Source organism: Glandiceps talaboti, chromosome 2 (genome assembly GCF_964340395.1).
Source record: "Glandiceps talaboti chromosome 2, keGlaTala1.1, whole genome shotgun sequence".
In the NCBI taxonomy this organism is placed as follows: Eukaryota; Metazoa; Hemichordata; class Enteropneusta; family Spengelidae; genus Glandiceps; species Glandiceps talaboti.
The window spans coordinates 28,098,905-28,118,331 of record NC_135550.1 but is presented as its reverse complement, the minus strand read 5'-3'; the positions used below and the strand labels follow the sequence as shown (position 1 = coordinate 28,118,331).

At 35.4% G+C, this 19,427-nt stretch overlaps 3 protein-coding genes across 4 annotated transcripts in view; 1 reads left to right on the top strand and 2 right to left on the bottom strand.

Moving 5' to 3' along the window:
• On the bottom strand, positions 1–8,840 carry LOC144446338 (AP-4 complex subunit mu-1-like). Its single transcript, XM_078136088.1, has 13 exons — positions 8,726–8,840; positions 7,236–7,321; positions 6,635–6,741; positions 5,929–6,025; positions 5,527–5,637; positions 4,958–5,029; positions 4,562–4,627; positions 3,397–3,463; positions 2,789–2,949; positions 1,751–1,842; positions 1,285–1,383; positions 801–918; positions 1–347 (listed from the first exon to the last, which is right to left on the bottom strand). The coding sequence occupies exons 1-13, from the start codon at positions 8,781–8,783 to the stop codon at positions 153–155; spliced, it is 1,329 nt and encodes a 442-aa protein (XP_077992214.1). The 5' UTR covers positions 8,784–8,840; the 3' UTR covers positions 1–152.
• Positions 8,841–9,072: 232 nt separating this feature from the next.
• LOC144446327 (kelch-like protein 24) lies at positions 9,073–12,500 on the top strand. Its single transcript, XM_078136077.1, has one exon. The coding sequence runs from the start codon at positions 9,073–9,075 to the stop codon at positions 10,900–10,902; it is 1,830 nt and encodes a 609-aa protein (XP_077992203.1). The 3' UTR covers positions 10,903–12,500.
• Positions 12,501–14,902: 2,402 nt separating this feature from the next.
• LOC144453318 (UTP--glucose-1-phosphate uridylyltransferase-like) overlaps positions 14,903–19,427 on the bottom strand; it is a 28,928-nt gene continuing 24,403 nt past the window's right edge. For both annotated transcript variants that reach the window (XM_078144578.1, XM_078144577.1), the window contains exons 13-15: positions 18,962–19,125; positions 18,516–18,620; positions 14,903–17,811 (exon numbers count right to left, since the gene is read on the bottom strand). In XM_078144578.1, coding sequence (XP_078000704.1) covers positions 17,704–17,811; positions 18,516–18,620; positions 18,962–19,125 — 377 coding nt within the window. In that variant the 3' untranslated portion in view covers positions 14,903–17,703. The remainder of the gene's footprint in view (positions 17,812–18,515; positions 18,621–18,961; positions 19,126–19,427) is intronic.

The following is a 19,427-nucleotide window of genomic DNA, read 5'->3' as shown; positions in this document are numbered from 1 at the left end:
GAGAACCTATTAGGTTTTATATCGGTCTAAAAAATTACATGCATACAACCGACCTAACACAGTTCACTGACCAAAGAAATAATGGAAAAAAACAATTGAGCTTGCTTGCTCTTGAGTTCTTCTGTGCATTTTAAGAAAACCAACTGTGTTTTTCAAAGTCTTGCCACATATGAATCAGAATGTGTGACATATCTAACCCATCGTAATGGAACATAGGAATGGTCTCTATCAAAAACTCTCAGGAAACGTAACTGTAGGTGTGACAGTACATACATAGGTATTTCAAAATCTACACTGATTGGTCCTAACTCCATTCTGCTCTGCCTTCCACAGCTACCAACTGTGACCTGCAAAAGACAAACACAAAGTCTGCAGTATTATTACTGGTGAATGAGAGGTATAATTTGACTTTTATTTGTATTACACTCTGTCATCTCTCCAAACTCTTGTTGAGTATTCAGATTTGGTATATTTTCAAATAATCCAAATTTAATTTGACCCTGTCTAATGCAAACTTTGCTCTTAATCAAGATATGTTCAATCTGAAATGTTGTGTCTGTAAACGTGTGACATCAATCTTCTATAGTCACCTACAGAGGGCGCTAGATATGTGCTCATCACAGCTGTACATGTACTGGGTAACTTCAAGTGAACCAGTTCATTCATTATTTTCTTGTTACTCTACTTCTTGTTACTTCTGATGTATACCAACAATTATTTTTTCAACTGGGAAACTTATGTTTGACATCTTTATGGTTTGTACTATCATATCAGAGAACACAACATGAAATTAGACTTACCATAAATTTAGTCCCAACTTCAGAACTACCTTGAATTTTTTTAATTTTCCAATACACAATTTTATCACTCTGTTTATATTCTGCTGTCTCACCAGGTCCACTGATACTAGTAATTACACTGTAAATCAATTCAAAATAATGATACTTTCAGATGTAAATTCTGACATTTTCTCACACTTGTATAAACCATTGTTAAATATAATTACAGTTTCTAAGCACAAATGTTCATTGCAAGTCATCAGTCATGAAGTATTCAGTATGCTAGGGTGGGGGTTAGAAGTACAGCCAAGGAAAAGCTAGTATAGTAACCCACATATTTTCTAATACACAAATATTTCCTGTACACAAATTTTGCACAAGACAAAACTAACACTTATCTTTGCTTTTGTATCACATAAACAATAAGGTTCAATGCAATGAATAAATTGTGACAGCCGTTACATTGAACACCTGTACACCTACACAAGATGACTAGTTTACTTACTCAGTTGTAGATTTGGGTACAGGTAGTCTTACTACAATATTGACAGCATAATCCTTCACTGGAATGTCACACTGGATTTTTAATTGCACTATCAGTTGTCTAAAATTATAAAAACAAAAGTAGTCACACCATACGGCTTTTAGAAAAATTTAATAAACAAACTTATTTTATTAATTCAAAAAAAAGGCCTTATATTTGCATTCAAAAGAATATAGCATATATCAAATTGGCACTGTATGTAGAAGCAAAGTATGCAAGAAATGTTATTTTACAAAATTACTTTTGATTACACATTCTATTGGTATTGTATATACTATAGTTAGTTTGAACTACATGTACCAGTACAAACTAGGCGTTGCTTGAAATGTTTCTTCTGCTCTGCCCTCTTAAATCACTAATTTGACACTAACTGAAACATGATCATTAAAACAACAATGTTTGTACTCAAATAATGGAGAAAATTTACCCTTTTTCTTGAATTTCTTCAACAAATGTGAAAACTTGGAATGGCAGTGGGCTTGGTAAATCTCCAGATATATGGTATTTAAGTACTGTGAACTGGAAAAACAGTGAATGGTTGATTATTTTGACTGAATTGTCATAAAAATGTGTACAACTAGTTGATATAAAGCATGGATTGAGATAAAAATATACACTTCAAAGTAAAGTCATCTTCTGCCCTTGTTCATCACAAGTTTATACAAATTCTGAAGAAGAACTGTATTGATTGTGATATTTTACAGGCAAGTTGTTACGTCGATAGACTGTCTATCTCATGCCATATATATTACTGCTCCAGTATGTGTGTTAGCACATAAAGAATCAGGTGGCAATCTGCCTGGTGTGAAGGACAGTAGATAATATCCTGATTCACAGATGAAAATCTCCATATTTATTCTGTTATACTTTTAATACGTGTCAGGTAAACATTTACATGGTGAGAAATAAATATTGATTTTTAAAATCATGATTTCCAATGTCAAAATATTAGAGTATCTTGTAACATCATAATTTTTGATGAGTTACTACTTTTTTTGACCCAAGATGTTCCTATCTCAGTGAAAGAATTATTGCAAGACTACATGTGTATATCAAGGTATGTAATAATTGGCTCACATATCTCATATGCTAGCATTTAAGATGTGACAAACAACAAAATGAAAGCAGTAATCTCTGGGAAACATACCTCTCCTTACCAACAAAATTAAATTAGTAATCTCTGGAAATCATACCTCTCCTTACAACTGAAGTGGATACAATAATCTCTGGGAAACAGTAATCTCTGGGAAACATATCTCTCCTTACAAACGAAATGGATACAGTAATCTCTAGGAAACAGTAATCTCTGGGAAACAGTAATCTCTGGGAAACATACCTCTCCTTACCAATGAAATGGATACAGTAATCTCTGGGACACATACCTCTCCTTACAAACGAAATGAAACTAGTAATCTCTGGGAAACATACTTTTCCTTACAAACAACACGAATGCAGGAAAACATACCTCTCCTTCAGGTGGATGAACAGTGATGATTTTACTGTTATCAAACTCCTCTAGATTGACACTCTGGTGAAAATTAATGGAGTCTAGTCTGACTTGGGTACCATAGCCAACATGACTACTTTTACCAATTGAGACCTCTTCATTTAAACCTAGTTTTATTTCTATCCACAATAGAGAAAAGAATTGTCAGTAGTTTGTATGCATAGATGACATAAACTTGACTACTTTCATGAAAGACTAACTGTTTAGTCTAAAATGTGAGGTGAAAATGATTGAACTTGGTGTAAAATGGGATTAAGTTATTTCATATAAGTAAACTTCTATCAATTCTAGCATTGACTAAAATCACCCTAAAGGATTCAGATTGATTCGTTTATTTACAGGCTGTAATGATAATAATTAGATCATAATAATGGACTATAATAGTTACCTTATTCCATGTCTATGTAGTTTTAGTATCATAATAAAGAGTTCATTTGTCCAACAACACGAATGAAAACTGGATGATGTCAACAAAAATCAATTCAAAGTGTTTCCAAAAGTTCTGACTAACTTTCCTTTTAACAGACCATCATCAGGTCAGATGTCATTTGTCAAAATACACTTACTTGGTGATCCAACTAGAAAACTTTTCATTTGCATACTACCATCAATTTCACTGCGTACAACATTCCCCTGTATACAGGATAGACACAACAACAGTATATACAGTGAATATACCATCACAATGATTGAAGTTGTCAATGTATTTATAAGTACATAACACCTAGATGATGGCAAAGTTCCTCTTTGAGTCAATGACAATGTGTCAAGAGGTTGTGATTTTGAATAAATAGATTCTAAGTTTACTGTACGAGTGACCTTTTGATCAATGGTGATGACAGGTATAGGTCAGGGACCTTTTGGTGATGACAGTGTACTTAAATTAATTTACATGTCAACAGCTAAAATTCTGCTTGGGTTTGTGTACATCCAATCATCATTACGCAGACACCTATAAATACTCTCAAAACCAGTGGACATGTGCTTCTTATAACATCACGGCCTGAAGGGTGAATTTAGATGCTACTACTTGTTGATGTTGGCTTGCTGGCTACTGTGTACTGCCTGGACTGGTATTGCTTTCAACACATAATAGGAACTCAACCTACAACGATGGGACACTTAATTTTCCAATGGTTAATTGGATTATGTGGTATTGATTAAATGGGTGAGCTCTTATCTCGTGGACAACTGATACACAATATATTGTTTGAAAACATCTTGAACTCCAAATTTCGCGTCTATGACTATTTGCTACCACATGGACTATAAATTCATTAGATAATTAGGAGTAGGGCCTGTCATCACCATAGTTACGTATACAAGCTTTATTTTTGTTGTTTTGTATAAATCTGACGAGTGTATCAGTGGCTTTATTGTTGCAAGTTCTGTTTCATTTTATGTACTATTACTTTTGGTAAAATACAGTATTCTCAATTGATATGTAGTTCTGTCATCTCATTTATACAATACTGCATTCCATCCCTTGTTGTGTGTATCACGCAACCATCTTATGACACAATCTAAGGTTAATATCGTTATTATCAATAGTAAAAATTACACCTTAAACACACACATCAATAACACTGTATACACAGATCTTACAAAACTGAATATGGATGACATAAGGATTTATAGACTGAGAAATAACTCTGAATCATTTCCCATCATAATCACAAAAAAAACATACTGAGCAGAGTGTAAATGACAGGAACAATCAATATTACTTACATTGGCTGCAATTAGCACTGTTAGTCTCTCAATAACGTCAACAAATATTTCATTTTTACGTGTCAACTACAAAAGACAAATGGAAATGGTTACATTCATTCATTGTTGTTGTTGTTGTTGTTGTTGTTGTTGTTGTTGTTGTTGTTGTTGTTGTAAAGTGAAAGGGGCCGACTTTAATAGGGCTTGTGAGCAGAACAACTGATATCCATAAACTCATAGCATCTAACTAGTAATGGCATGTTATGATAATAATGAAAACAATATGTTGCATAATAATAAATAGCTAACTCACGTTTCACTCTCTGAATGTAACTCTACAGGTATGACATTGAGGTATGTCCATTTATATTTCACCCCCCTCAAAGTGACTCTACAGGTATGATATATTATACATACCTGTTCTTGCCTAGATGCTGATATTGGTTTGTTGGCTGCAGTACTTGGTGCAATGCGATGATCAGCACCAAACTGGAAAAAGGAACACAAAATTACAAAATCACATTCAAGTCAAGATTTACAACCCAGTCAAATCTAAAATTTGAGCACAATTTACAGTATGGGTATGTACAAACCCTTAAGAAAGGAATGTCTTCTCTGGTCCATTGTTAAAGTGATTTCTACGAATCTTCTGAAAATAGCCATAGAAAAATGACTGTTCTGTTGTGACCATGGGCTGCCTGTCTAAAACTTCAAAGGAAGGTCATTATCTTTTGGTAAAAGATGGTCAAACATTTTGTATCATCATTTTACCTCATTCCCTGAGAATGGGCCTATAAACAGATGATAAACTTGTTTAAAATCGGCTTGTCATTAGGGCAAGGGTTTATATAATATATATAAACAGGCATGGTCCAATTATGTTACAACATATTACGAATTTAAGAATATTACAGGTTTTGACAATATAATACACCAGGAACATACAGATATTTAATTAGACTTTGACTGATATTTTGCTTTCTTACCAGTCCTGATGAAACGCTACCAGCTTGTCTGTCTGGTTTAACTAGAACAGGATCATTCTGGATGTATGCTTTGAGAGCTTCTGTAGATGTGTTCTGAGGACAACCAAAATCCTACAAAACATTAAAAAAAATTGTTTAGTCATCTGTAGTGAGAATCGATAAAATTCTATTTTTTCAATGTGTACAGACACTGTACATCTGTATATATTATATAGTTTTTAAAAAAGAACTCAAGAGAATATTGATATTTCCAAATGATACTCCAAACTGACTTCAGTTCTCATTATAAAATACATTTGAAACCCTGGGCTGAGGCTGTATTTAAAAAAACTTTGAAGCAGAAATTACAACTTAAGGTAATATATTTGAATTCTAATCTACTTTATTCCAGGAAGTACTTACCATAACTTCATCAAGAAGTTCATAGACCAATGCAAAGTTGAGCCGAATGGCCTCTTCATTGAGAACACCACAATAATCTTTACATAGATTACTGACCCTAAAAATGGTAAACGATAAAACAACAAGTGCATCTATTTTAATAGTAATGAGATTTCTACTCACAGGAGTCAAAATAGTTTCTTTTGGTGTTTGGCTTCTGTAAATGTGATGGCTAGAAAAGACTAAACAAATCTACACTGAGGTCCAACATGAATAAACAAATCTTTCACTGTCACATTCAAATTTTTGTACAAGAAACCAAACTTTATTCATATTTTTTCTATGTCATTATTACTCTTTTTCTAATTTTGGAATGAGGAATATCTCTGATTGATAAATTATGCATGCATTGTCTCAGATATGGACAGCAAATTTGAGTAAAACATGGAAATTACTAATACAAAATTTTGATATGCAGTACCAAAATATACAGATGCCATGTCATCATGACTGAGACTCAGAATAATGGAGCAGGTGATGTTTGAATATAAGGAGGCATATAATAATAGTAATTAGGTACTTCATCTTTGCACCATGTGGCATATTCAAAGAAAAACAGCCTGTCCATGGCTGAGAAATGACATTGGATTTTGACATATGTGTAACACCTACTCCAATAATAACAATAGTAATGGCAGCTGTAAGTTTTGACCTTAAAAAGACTTACCTCAGAAGAAATTCCAGAACTGTAAATGGTGATACATCTGGTTTGACAATACACACAAAGTAGAGATCATTGCACTTTATATGGACAAAGAATGAGCCATCAACTTCCTGGGTTGGAATGATAAGGTACAATACAATGGTTATTGTCAAAGTTTCATACGATATACATGTACTAGTGTCATCATAAATAGCATTAAAATTTTAATGTGATTTTCTTATAAGTGAAAGGAGTGTTGAAAGACAAAGCATTTGAGTCCTAGCACATGAAGTGCTTATATACACTCTCTTTTACTTAAAAAATGCTTTAGCACTAAAAATTCCATGGAAATATATAAATATATCTAAAAAAAATTAGACTCATTTATTAATTCTTTATCAGTAGATTTAACCAAAAACAGTACAATCAAAAGTGACTTTTGACAGTCTAAACTATTGAAATAGTATCATACAGAACCTATGCTGATTTGCATGATTATCGACTCATACAACTCATTTAGAATTTAGCAAATAGTATCTTCCTGAACTAGCATTTTTCTATTCAATGTCACTTCACATGGCTTTGTTCTTATAGAAACATTACATCTTTCACAATTCTTACTTACCAGTACAGGAGGTGCCTGTTCACCTTTATGTTGCTGTAACTTCTCTAAGAATGTATCAGCTGCTCCTTTTACTCCATCACATCTATCTGTCATTTATGATTCAAGTCAAGAAATATCTATTCAACAGACTTGACTTCTTTCTGTTCTGTTCTATCTAGCTATATGTCCTGCTACAGTTACTTTCAATAATCACAAAATCACATTGTTTCATCAAGAAATTCCAGCATCTCCATACATGTATATATGTGATCTGAGTGCAGCACAGTTCTACTGAGACTGTAATACTAGTAATTCAAATGCCCAGGTGTTGTCATGATGGGTGAATGGTTAGCGTGACCGGCTTGGAATCTACAGGTTGCAGGTTCGAGCCCCGTCGCTGCCTGCTGTTTGTTTCTGAGTGGCTAAAGTCCTTGGGCAAGATTTGAACCACGACTGTGCCTCAGTTAACCCAGCTGTATAACTGGGGACCTGGTAGGATGTAGGTTGCAATGTGAAGGCTTTAATCCTATGCGCTTAAATGGCTGCAATGGATTGTATGCTCCCCGGGGAGTTGAGGAAGACTAAAGGGCCGTTGTGCTGTTCTGATCCGAGCCAGGGGTAATAATTGTAAAGCGCTTTGAGCACGTAGTGGGAAAGCGCTATATAAGAACCCAACATTATTATTATTGTTTCATGTCCATATTTCATCACTGTTTTCATTATCTTGGAATCCATGCTCATGAATTCATCCATGATACTGTCCTGTTTACAGTTCAGTTCAATTCAATTCAGTTCAATTCATGGGACTAGTAATCCTAATTGGATTCTAAACATCCCTCTATTCTGTAGCATAATATTACAGTAGATGTTTTCACTGGGCTTTGAATTTCAACCCAGTTTCCATCTCTATATTAGATTTGGGACCAAAATATACAATTTAAGGCTTGTATATTGGTCCGAGTTGAGATATAGTAGTCAAAGACAATGAGTATTAGTATGGATGTATCAAACCACTTCTATGGTGCTATTATCACCATTAATCTAAGGGTTGCAAGCTCATCAGGGAAATACTTGTGAAATTCCTGTGGTAACCCCTGACCTGAATCTCCCTTTATATTTATCTTTACCAATTCCACTCTAATTCGTAAATACACCCTCCATTTTTAAGCTGATGAGAGGGTACAAAGGAAGTCATACCAATACAACAATAAACTGAGCCACTTCTTAATTAACTTGTGCCAATAAGTGCCAGTGTACATGTCCATTTTGTATAGGCTACTCTGACTTCAACCAGACAAGTAAGCTTGTCACTTGTCTGTGCCTCAACCATGGATCTGTTATTGATCTCAATAATAGATCCATGCTTCAACCCAACAAGAGTAGCAGCATAAACACTGTCATTTAACACCCCACCCCAAGGATTCTGTGAAGTGTGCGTGATAGAGGGGCAGTGACAAGTCCAAGGGCATACGACACGTATAGAGATATCAATAACATCGATCAAAGGATACAGTCTTTGTCAACTAATGTGTCGCCACGAGATGACAATATAAACAATTGAGATAACATAACTAGAGAACATGCATTTACGTTATAATAATACAATGTTTACTTTTTGCTGCGCTTCGGCCATTGATGACGTAAAGTGGTAAAGTTTTTTTTGCGACATGAAATTATTTTATGTTTTAAGAATTTCTTCCTGTGTTTACTTGTCGTTACTCTTTTCAGAGGTAAAGATTTGACTAAAAACAAAGAAAGGTCATGTTAATTTTACCACAGCCAACGTTTACAACATGTTTTTCTTTAATTATCATACAGTCGTAAAACGGACATATTCACATTGCAGAGAAGTGTTAAAATGGCGGAAAGGTCGAGCAAAGCTCGTCGCGGTGGAGGTCGACGCCGGAGAGCTAAAACCGACGAAAGTGCCATCGAATTCTCAAGTAATGGTGACCACGCCAATGATTTACTACAAGAGCTTCATTTACAGCGGGTAACGGGGCAACTTTGCGATGTTGTTCTGATTGTGGAAAACCGAAAGTTTCCCGTCCATAGAAATGTCTTGTCAGCCTGCAGTCCGTACTTCAAAAGTATGTTTGAAGGCAGTCGCTTTATCGAGAGCAGACAGAAAGAAGTGAAGTTGATGTCACTGAGTTCACAAGCCGTTGAGAGTCTTCTAAATTACGTGTACACCGACAAAATAACCATATCTGACAGTAATGCTGAGGGTATAATAGCTGCTTCAGATCTGTTCTTACTTCAGAAAGTTCGTGAATATTGTGCCCAATACTGGACGCAGACCTTGTGTGTTGACAACGTTCTCAGCGCATACAGAAATGCAGACACGTACAATTTAGACCAACTCCGCAAAGAAGCAGAATCCTTTCTAAGCAAACATTTCTCGTGCATAGTAGAAAGCAATGAGTTTGTGAATTTCCCCAAAGAAGTGGTGATAGTGATGATAAAGAGTGATTTGGTTGAAGTAGAAGAAATTGAAGTGTTCAAAGCTCTCATGAAATGGGTCAATCACTGTGAAGATGAGCGAAAGGAGTACCTTGATGAATTGATGTCATATATCAGATTGCCTCTCATGCCAGCTCCAGATCTCATTGGTGATGTTCAAAAGAACCCAATGGTGCGTCACTCAGAGTGGTGTCTGGAGCTGATTCAAGAAGCCATGAGCTACCAGCTTCTTCCAGATAAACATGGTGAACACCAGAGTCCTCGCACAAGACCAAGATATGGTAATCTTGATGAAGTCATCTTTGCTGTTGGTGTAACTGGAACAGAAGGGGATGAGACTCCAGACTGGTTACTCACAAAATGCTTTGTGCCACGTCTGAATAATTGGTTTTCATTAGCATCACTGAATGCGAGTGCATTAAGAGGGCTGGCATTTTGCAATGGATACCTTTATGCTGTATGTTTCAAGAGTGACAATGAAAATCTTGATCTGTACAAGTACAACATTGAATCGAATACATGGTCTCAGTGTGCATCAGTCAGCAAGGCCAACCATGTCATCCGCAGCACTTACCCTAGTCAAGACACCTGGGTTCAGCTTGTCAAATGTGGAGTGAAATTGTATATGTTTGTGAGTGCTCTACGATCTCAAGAGGAGAGAATCAGTACATCTGCCCTGTGCTATAACACCCAGTATAACAAGTGGAAAGTTCTTGCCACAATGAAGATCCAGAGGCTGTATTTTTCCACTGTGTGCAAAGATGTAAATATCTATATCATTGGTGGAAAAGTCCCATGTGGAGATAGCACAGCAGAAATGGAATGCTTCAATACAACAAATGAAATGTGGACACTAAAAGCTGACATGCAACTGGCCAGACATAGCATGAATGTATGCTTCTTGATGCCTGATGGAGACATTTTGGTATCAGACTATGAATGCCGTGATCCTGATGTCTATAATGAATTACTAGACAATTGGTCATCTTTTTCACACGAAGTAGAATTGGCTGACTCTCTGCCTATCTTCTTCACTGACTGCCCAGGAGGAAATGAGATGATTTCTGTGTTTTCATCAGCTACAAGTACTCTGTATGCAACATGTGAAGCCAGTTTTGATGAATACCTTGCAGCATGGTACAAATTCAAGATGGACGATAAAAGATGGGAACCATGTACATCACTTCCACAGCTAATGATGCCATTCTTGTGTGCAGTCAAGTAAACAGCTGACTGTGTATCTCAATCTGTATGATTATCACAGTCACTTGGTACATGTATGAATGTATGAACTCCACCAGCTAACAATTCTATCATTGTTAAAAGCTAACACAATGACATTACAAATTTCCAAAGACCTGTGGGGTGATAACATCAGATTTCCTATGACAGCATGTTTACTTTTTGAAAATTGCATGTATGATTGACAATTTGTGTCTTAAACTATCTGAAAGTCAACTGCAACACTTCATGAACTAAGAACAAGATGAAGTGAAACTACATGTAGTCAGACTCAACTACTGCGGCTGATACTTGGGGTCTTTGAGGAGAGCTTTCACATGTAAACATGCATATACACAATATAGGAAACAGGACATGAAGTTACAGCTGAAATTATTTAGGCTTGGTGTTTCACTCATGTGACATGACATTTAATACACACCATCAGATAACTTCTAATGCAAAAGAAACAATTACATAGGTGCCGTGTACAGTGGGGATGTAGAATTTAATAGTCAAGTTGAAATGTTGATATGTTAGAAAATAAACGATTGCACTGAATTTGCAGCCATTAAAATCATGAAGTCCATGTGTAATGTTTTCATTAGAAGCCTGTTTGTACTGCACTTTGAAAGAATACCAATGCTTTTCGGTGTTTAATGTGATTGGGTTTGTTTTGTCTCTGTCATTGTTATTGTTAGAGTTGATATATGTCTATCTTTGTACTGTATCAAAAACATAATGTCCCATGAGTTAAACACCAAACCAACATCATTTTAGCTATACCATATTCAATAGTCACCTTGAAGCATCAATGTGGATATGGATATGATATGATGATGGCTTTGCACTTTCATCCCTCAGTTTAAAGTATTCTTGAGCTATACAAACATATGTGAAAAGTGCAGCATATTGCAGTCTGTTGAAAGTACTTGCAGTTCTGTAATTTTGAACTGTTTCAGGATTTCAGGATTTTGTCAAACAATGCTCGCTTACTATCTGAATCAATTTGAATATGGAGATGAAAGTGTGAATTTGTCATTACATTTGATCATGTCACATTGTGATCATTAATATAAATGTGAATACGATGCTAACTTCGCATTCATTGATGACTCAGCATAAAGACATAAACATATACATTTTACAGTCTGGACATTCGATCTCATATGCATACGGTCAGAGTTGAACTACATCAAATGATGTACTATGTCATGTCTTTCTTTAAGAATCTGTCTACTTAACAATGAATGCAGTGTTATTTTTAGAACGCTCCATGTACAATGTTCTAAAGTCACTGCACAATCAACAACTGACCCACTTCACTTGGCACTTGCATGTTTTGTAGCTAAGTATGTGTCACGTACATCATTCAATTTATTAAATTCTACACCGCTGAAGACTTGCAACATAAAATCTGTCCATGCAATGATATTCAACTATATCATTGAACATGTAACTTTGTGTTTAGAAATTTAGTGCCAACATACTGTCAACTATTGCAGGTTTTATTGGCTCGTTTTCTGTCCGTATGCATCTAAAATGTGATCACAGCACATCATGCTAAAAATCATCTCATAGTTGACAACTGAAAATTAACGAAATTTTTCCAAAAATTTAATTTTCGCTGATAAAGTTAAGTGACTCAAAATTTCAAGGCAATTTTTAATTTTGATTATTCAGTTTTAGTACTGTATCCCCTTTAATTTTCGTATTTGATTGCTTTGTTGTGAACAGGTTTTTCATCAAAGAACATTACGTATATTTCTTTGCATCAAAAATTTGTCATTTGGACAAGTCACAATCCACTTATGATAAATTGACAATATTATTGTTATTCTTTCTGAAAATTTACATGAATTTACACTTCTCTCAAAGCCTTATACATAATAATGTCTGTCACATTGTATTCAAAGATTCAAACTCAAAAATACTCCATCAAATTCTATGAATATCTAGACTGACGTAGGATTTCAACAAAATGTTGACCAAGTGTACTTAAACATGCACAGACCAATGTCCAGACTGTAATGCATTTGTATATGTGAACTTGGCACCAGATTCAAATGTGGATTGCTATTGATATACAATGTGTATCCAAGTATGTACTTCAGAACAAGTGCCAATAAGTTCTTGGCATATTTGTAATATATAGTTCTTTATATAGTTCTTTATATGTAGTCATTTGTCAGAGAAACTTGTGACTACAAATTGACTGATCACCACATTTGCTATGGCCAGACATTGATGTTGATGTCATATGTCTGGCAGTGTACAATTGAAATGATATTGTAGAATCTTTTGCTGCAATCAGGTAAATGCAGTCTTTTACTTTTTCTTGGATATCATGATAAGCTGCCTTGTCATACAGTTTGACAACTCTCACTTATTGGACCTGGTACTCAACATGAAATACAATCTTAGTGACAGTGTATTGTCAAGTTCACAATCAATATCACATTATATAGAAGAGTTCTTACTTTTCCTATCGCAACACCTTTGACTTTAATACCACAATGATAACGACATTGATCTTGTGTTAGGTAAACTCCTAGATTGTACTAGTAAATTAATGGATAAATTCATAGATTTATCTGGATTGATCTTGAGTTTGACAAATCATAGATTAGCCATGCGCTGGGTTGTATGTAGGAGAGTCGTCTTGAAGTCTGTCAATGTAAATGTCAGAGTTCTGTCACTGTAAATATAGTCTCGCATTGTGCCTTATGTTATGTGACCATTGATTTTGATTAATAGCCTCATGTGCACAAATATGTATTAAATTGTATAATGTATTGATGAATTTTGTTCTGGTATTCCAATTTCATGGTAATGAATTGTTAGCAATGCAGTTTGTTTGTCTTTTATCAGGCAATGTATAGTGGCAAAAGGAAACCACATAAAAAACAACTTCAAAATTTCACTATCTTTGACTGAAAGCTTGTTTTCTATTTTAAACAAATTGTTGGGGTAGTTTCGGTCAAAAAGGCTTTTCGACTTCTCTGAAACAAGTGGTCAGATCGCTTTGATATTTGATATGCATGTGGCTTTGGCAAAGTTTATTCAGATGTGTTCATGCCAAGTTGATCTGGGTAATTTTCTGCTTTTTGCAGGTTTTGGGGTAATTTGTTATCAGGTATATCCCATTGACTGGTAAATCAATTCTACCACAATGATCAACAATTACAGTAGTGAACAATTTTTACCACTCATAGAATGAAGAAATTGATGGGAGATGTGTTGTGTTAGTATCTTATTGAAAAGTTTACATCTGATAATATTGGTGTAGACAATTGAATGATAACCCCATCAACAAAACTACAAAGGTAAATGTACAAATTTCAATTTTACCTTGAAGATGAAGGCCAAGGTCAACAGTGTCTGAATAGAAAGTTTACCTCTAACAATGAGGCTGTACACACTTAATGAATGTCCCTAGGTATAAAAAGTGATTGAGCCATTTGCTATTTGATTTAACAATGAAGGTCAAGGTAAGTTTTGTGTTTGACTTGACAACTTCTATAAATATGGTACAGACGTGGTGGCTAAGGTCAAACATGAAGGTATAAAAAGAAAGCTTACCTTTGAAAGTAAGGGTGTAGACACTTTAATAGAATCTCTGTGCATTCAAATTCTTGCATTATGGTTGAAATCAAGGTCTTGTTAGAAAGCTCACCATTGATAATGTTGAGATAGACATTTAAATGGTGTCTGTATGAACTAACTTTCTGGGGTATAGGGAAAATATGCATTTTTACCTCAAATATGGCCACCCTTTTGCCAGCCATAAAAGTCAAGATCACAAATAAGCACACGTACTCTACAGTGTTTGACATGTATGCCAGGTTTGGTTGAAAGTGGAGGGAAGAAATGACCCCAAGGAGGTGCTGCATATGGAGAGTGAGTGAGTCATTTCCTAATGCCTCCATTTCGGCTGTACCCACTCGGAAGCTAATAAATAATGGAAGACAAAGTATTACTTTATCAAGTTTATTGCTCAAAAAAACACTCCATTGAAATGTTCATGAACGCTGATTGAATTCAATACACATAAATATTCATCTATGATGAAAACCCTGGATAATCCGTATCTGTAATAAATCCTAGTGAATCATATCTCTATATTTCATACAATAGAACAATCCAACGTATGTAATTTAGTTTTTTACTCATTAAATCAATCAATCAACATATGTGGGCATCATCAACTTTCCAATTTTGTTCATCAGTTGTAAATCTATGAAAGTGAAGTTTTGAATGTTTGTTGGTTAAAGAGGATGAATGTCGCCATTGTGTTTACCTAGCCTCCATTTGCTTCAACTCTTTCACATCTCATGTAGCACAGGGGAACTATACTTCAGCATTTCTTTCACAGAAAGCTATAGTAAAATGTAGTTTGAAAGATTTAACATGAAGTCCACTTTCAAATGTGAAATTTCACAACAGGTAGAGCTTCTTACTTTGTCATAGTACACCTACATTTTGTCAATATATTTCATTATGCACTTTGGATTTAGATTTGTCTGTAGGGTATTCCATGATGGGGTGCTCTCACACATTAGTCAAACCCTTTCACACAGGGCAGGTTGGTGAGGTTGGAGTGACAGGATGCAGCTTAGTAGATTTGTCTGTAGGGTATGCCATGGTGGGGTGCTCTCACACATTAGTCAAACCCTTTCACACAGGGCAGGTTGGTGAGGTTGGAGTGACATGATGCACCTTAATAGTAGATTAGTCTGTAGGGTATGCCATGAAAGGGTGCTCTCACACATTAGTCAACCCCTTTCACACAGGGCAGGTTGGTGAGGTTGGAGTGACATGATGCAGCTTAGTAGATTAATCTGTAGGGTATGCCATGATGGGGTGCTCTCACACATTAGTCAACCCCTTTCACACAGGGCAGGTTGGTGAGGTTGGAGTGACATGTTGCACTTAGATGTAAATATGAATATAAACACTCTGAAGAACACATCATGCAGGGATAACACTCATAACTATCAAACGCAGACACAATACACACACACATACATGATATAAAGTAGCTCTAAGAGATGCAGATTTAAGATAAATGCACAGCTAACTTTATTTAGAATTCTCATGTTAGATTCACAACATGTACAGTAAAGGCAAAGGTATCAAGTATTAGGTATGAATAGCAATGTAAAAAGGCAGAAGACAGCTGCTATTGACAAGCTGCTTCTAATGGCAAGTTCATGATAATGGTGGCATTAGTTACAACTGACACCCATTCAACCCAGTATTTGTATAAATCTGTGATAGCCTCACTGTTATCAAAGACTACAGGCTACCTCCTCTAAACTTTGCTATGTATATACTGACCATACAAAAATCTCCAGAATACCTGACATTAGTCTTTCAGAGTGAAACGTTTGTTGTACTTAGTAATAATTCCTAACATAAGGATATAAAAAATTATTATCCATGGTACAGACTTATAACAGCACAATGGCCCTTTAAATGTCCTCAACTCCCCGAGGAGCATACAATCCACTGCAGCCTCTGTAAGTGCATATGATTAACACATTCACATAATAACCTCTATCCAACCATTTATACAGCTGGGTTGATAGGGACACAATGATCATAATTCAAACCTGGCTTTAGCCATTCAGAAACAAATGGCAGTGGCAAGGCTCAGACCAGCATCTGGCAGACTCTAAGCTGGCCACTTGATCATCATGACTCCACCTGCCAAGTTCATTATCACATAGCCACATATCATGTTACATAACTTCATCATTAAAACTTTTTGCGTGTTATGATACGAAATAAGCCTGGTAAACACATTTGTTATTTTTGTGTTGAATCATAAAATGTTCACTGCAATAATAGAAAGTATGTTTTGCTTAGCAGAGATGTAAGTTTACATTTATAAAAGTCATTCTATTAATTGCAATTTATACACTCAGAGGAACTTAATTAAAATGCTGCTATGTTTAACTCATGGTGAATGTGAAATTAAAGCATGACTCTAGGGGGCGCTATTTGTGATCGCTGCAGACATTGATGCTATAACTCCAATATTTTCCTCCAACCAGTAAAAATAAGTGAACAGCATTAAAAAGGGAAAAGGAGTATGTTTCTTGACAATTTCAGTACATTAAGATAAAAGGAAATGGTAAATTAATAGACTGTGAGTCTAGTAATCCCAGTAGAACAGGTTATTATCTGAATTTGCCAATTTTACACTCATATGCAATTAACTTATGTATTCATATAACTACTATTATATTTCTTCTGATAGAATAAAATTTCATTACAATTGACACATGGTTGTAAATCTTATTTCATAAGTTTCAAATTCTAACAACCTACATTTGTACATCAGTCACAGTGTCTGGTAAATATCGCACATTTTGCAATATTAATGCTTCAATCTATATCATATGTGCTCTCATTACACAGCAAAAGACTTTCAACACATTTGTGGATGTAGCACACATCTTCCACACACAGCAATAATTTGGCCATATTTCTATCTGTAAATCAGATGGTAAACTCTCCATGTGTTCTTGATGTATGACTGTTGTTATTTCATGTCAAACAACAGTAACACTATATAGTTTCACAAAAAATCCTTCAAACAAAATACAGTTGTAAGATGCAATTTGTCCATGGACAGTGGATTTGTCATCAAAGTTTAAGGTTTGGGATGAAAACACCAGCAATTTGTTTATATTTTGTAGCTTTTATGATTGAGAGGGTATGTTATATTCTGAAGTAAGGCTGGTATTAAAGCTGTATTCCTGGTAAAGTTTCTTGATTAATAGATGAGAACCATATGTTAATGATCCAGAATTCTCAGGTTACCAGATACAATCTTGTTTTCCAGTACAGCACCAGGAGGTATGTCAATTCTGTCACCATGATTAGCTATGATGATTACTGTCCCCTGAAATCAAGAATGCATATAGACATCTGATGAGTCAGGCCAAACAATTAGTACACAGGGTTCATGCACACACTCAAAGTTGACTGGTTTTCAGGGAATTATTTAGTCATTTTCAAAGAGTTTTTGTGGTCAACTGCTAAGCATTTAGTAGACCACATTTCACAAACAGACTCTATCTACTGGACTTGATATGATGGACGGTTTACTTGTTACTATGTTATTGATAGAAAATGTCAACAGTTTATGGCTGATCGGGTCATTGATTTTATCTCCTCAAAGGTTTCAGATGTAATTTACATTTTTCCATAAATTGCAGAGATTAATCAGAATCATGTGAAAGTGCAGCTATTCATAAAGATATTATTCAAAGGCTGATGACAATATGATGGTGATGTACACATGTACATGGATACTTGTACACATGCACATGCACGCACGCACACACACGCACACACGCACACACACACACACACACACACACACACACACACACACACTGTACACATAGACACATAATTTTGTATATACACCACTGTACAATGATGTTGGCACTGAGCACATCATGAAAATCCTGCATGCTCTACCACTTTCAACTATGAACAATTCACAATCAATTCTATGCAATCATGATCAATTGTATATTTTTACACTCAAACCAGGGAGGAAATGGCTAGGAGTCCAACACAATAAAAGTGTACACTTACTTTGAGAACAACTCCTTTACCAAATGTCACATCTCCTGACACTGTAAGATGATCCAATTCTAACATGTTGGGAATACTACCAAACCTTCTGAGAAACACTTGGACCTGTTAATGCAAAAAAAAAAAATAAGTGAAGGACAACATGAACCACAGGAAAGTTAGAGGCCTTTATTACTAGGTAGGTCACAATGTACTATAACATGTGCATGAACTTTCACAATCATCTCTCTTATCAGACAGGCAGGAAGACACAACCACACACACACACACACACACACACACACACACACACACACACACACACACACACACACACACACACACATATACATGCATATACTAGGGGCAAAGTCAAATGTCTACACTGTATCTATGAGTACGACATGAGAAAAGAGAATTCTTATCACCTGAATTTGATACTAGAAAGTCAAAAACCTTTTATTTACCTTGTCAAAATGAGTACCTAATTTGACCAAGGGTGTTGTACGGAACTGTCTATGTGGGTTCATAGTTAACGATCCAGCCTTCATAGCGTACAAGTTAGACATGACAAGTAGCAAGTCTGATGTCTTTTTCACTGGCAAGAAACGGCTTCTTGGAACATTAATGCCTACAAATGAAAATACAAACATTGAAAATAGCAATAGCAAGATAATATTTGGGACAAAATTTTCATTTCTGAACCCCTATAGCCTACTGTATGTACAAACATACCATTGACTTATTCTGTATAATTAACTTTCTATTTCATTATTTCCACCCTGTTTCCTGCTTGAATATCACAATGGTTTTGGATACACAAGTGTCACTGCATAAAGTAGCTCTCCCATCATATTAAGAACTTTGAAAGTATGAGTTTCAACAAAGGATTCATCTAGTTTGTCTGTGTACAATTACTTTATAAAGTATAAG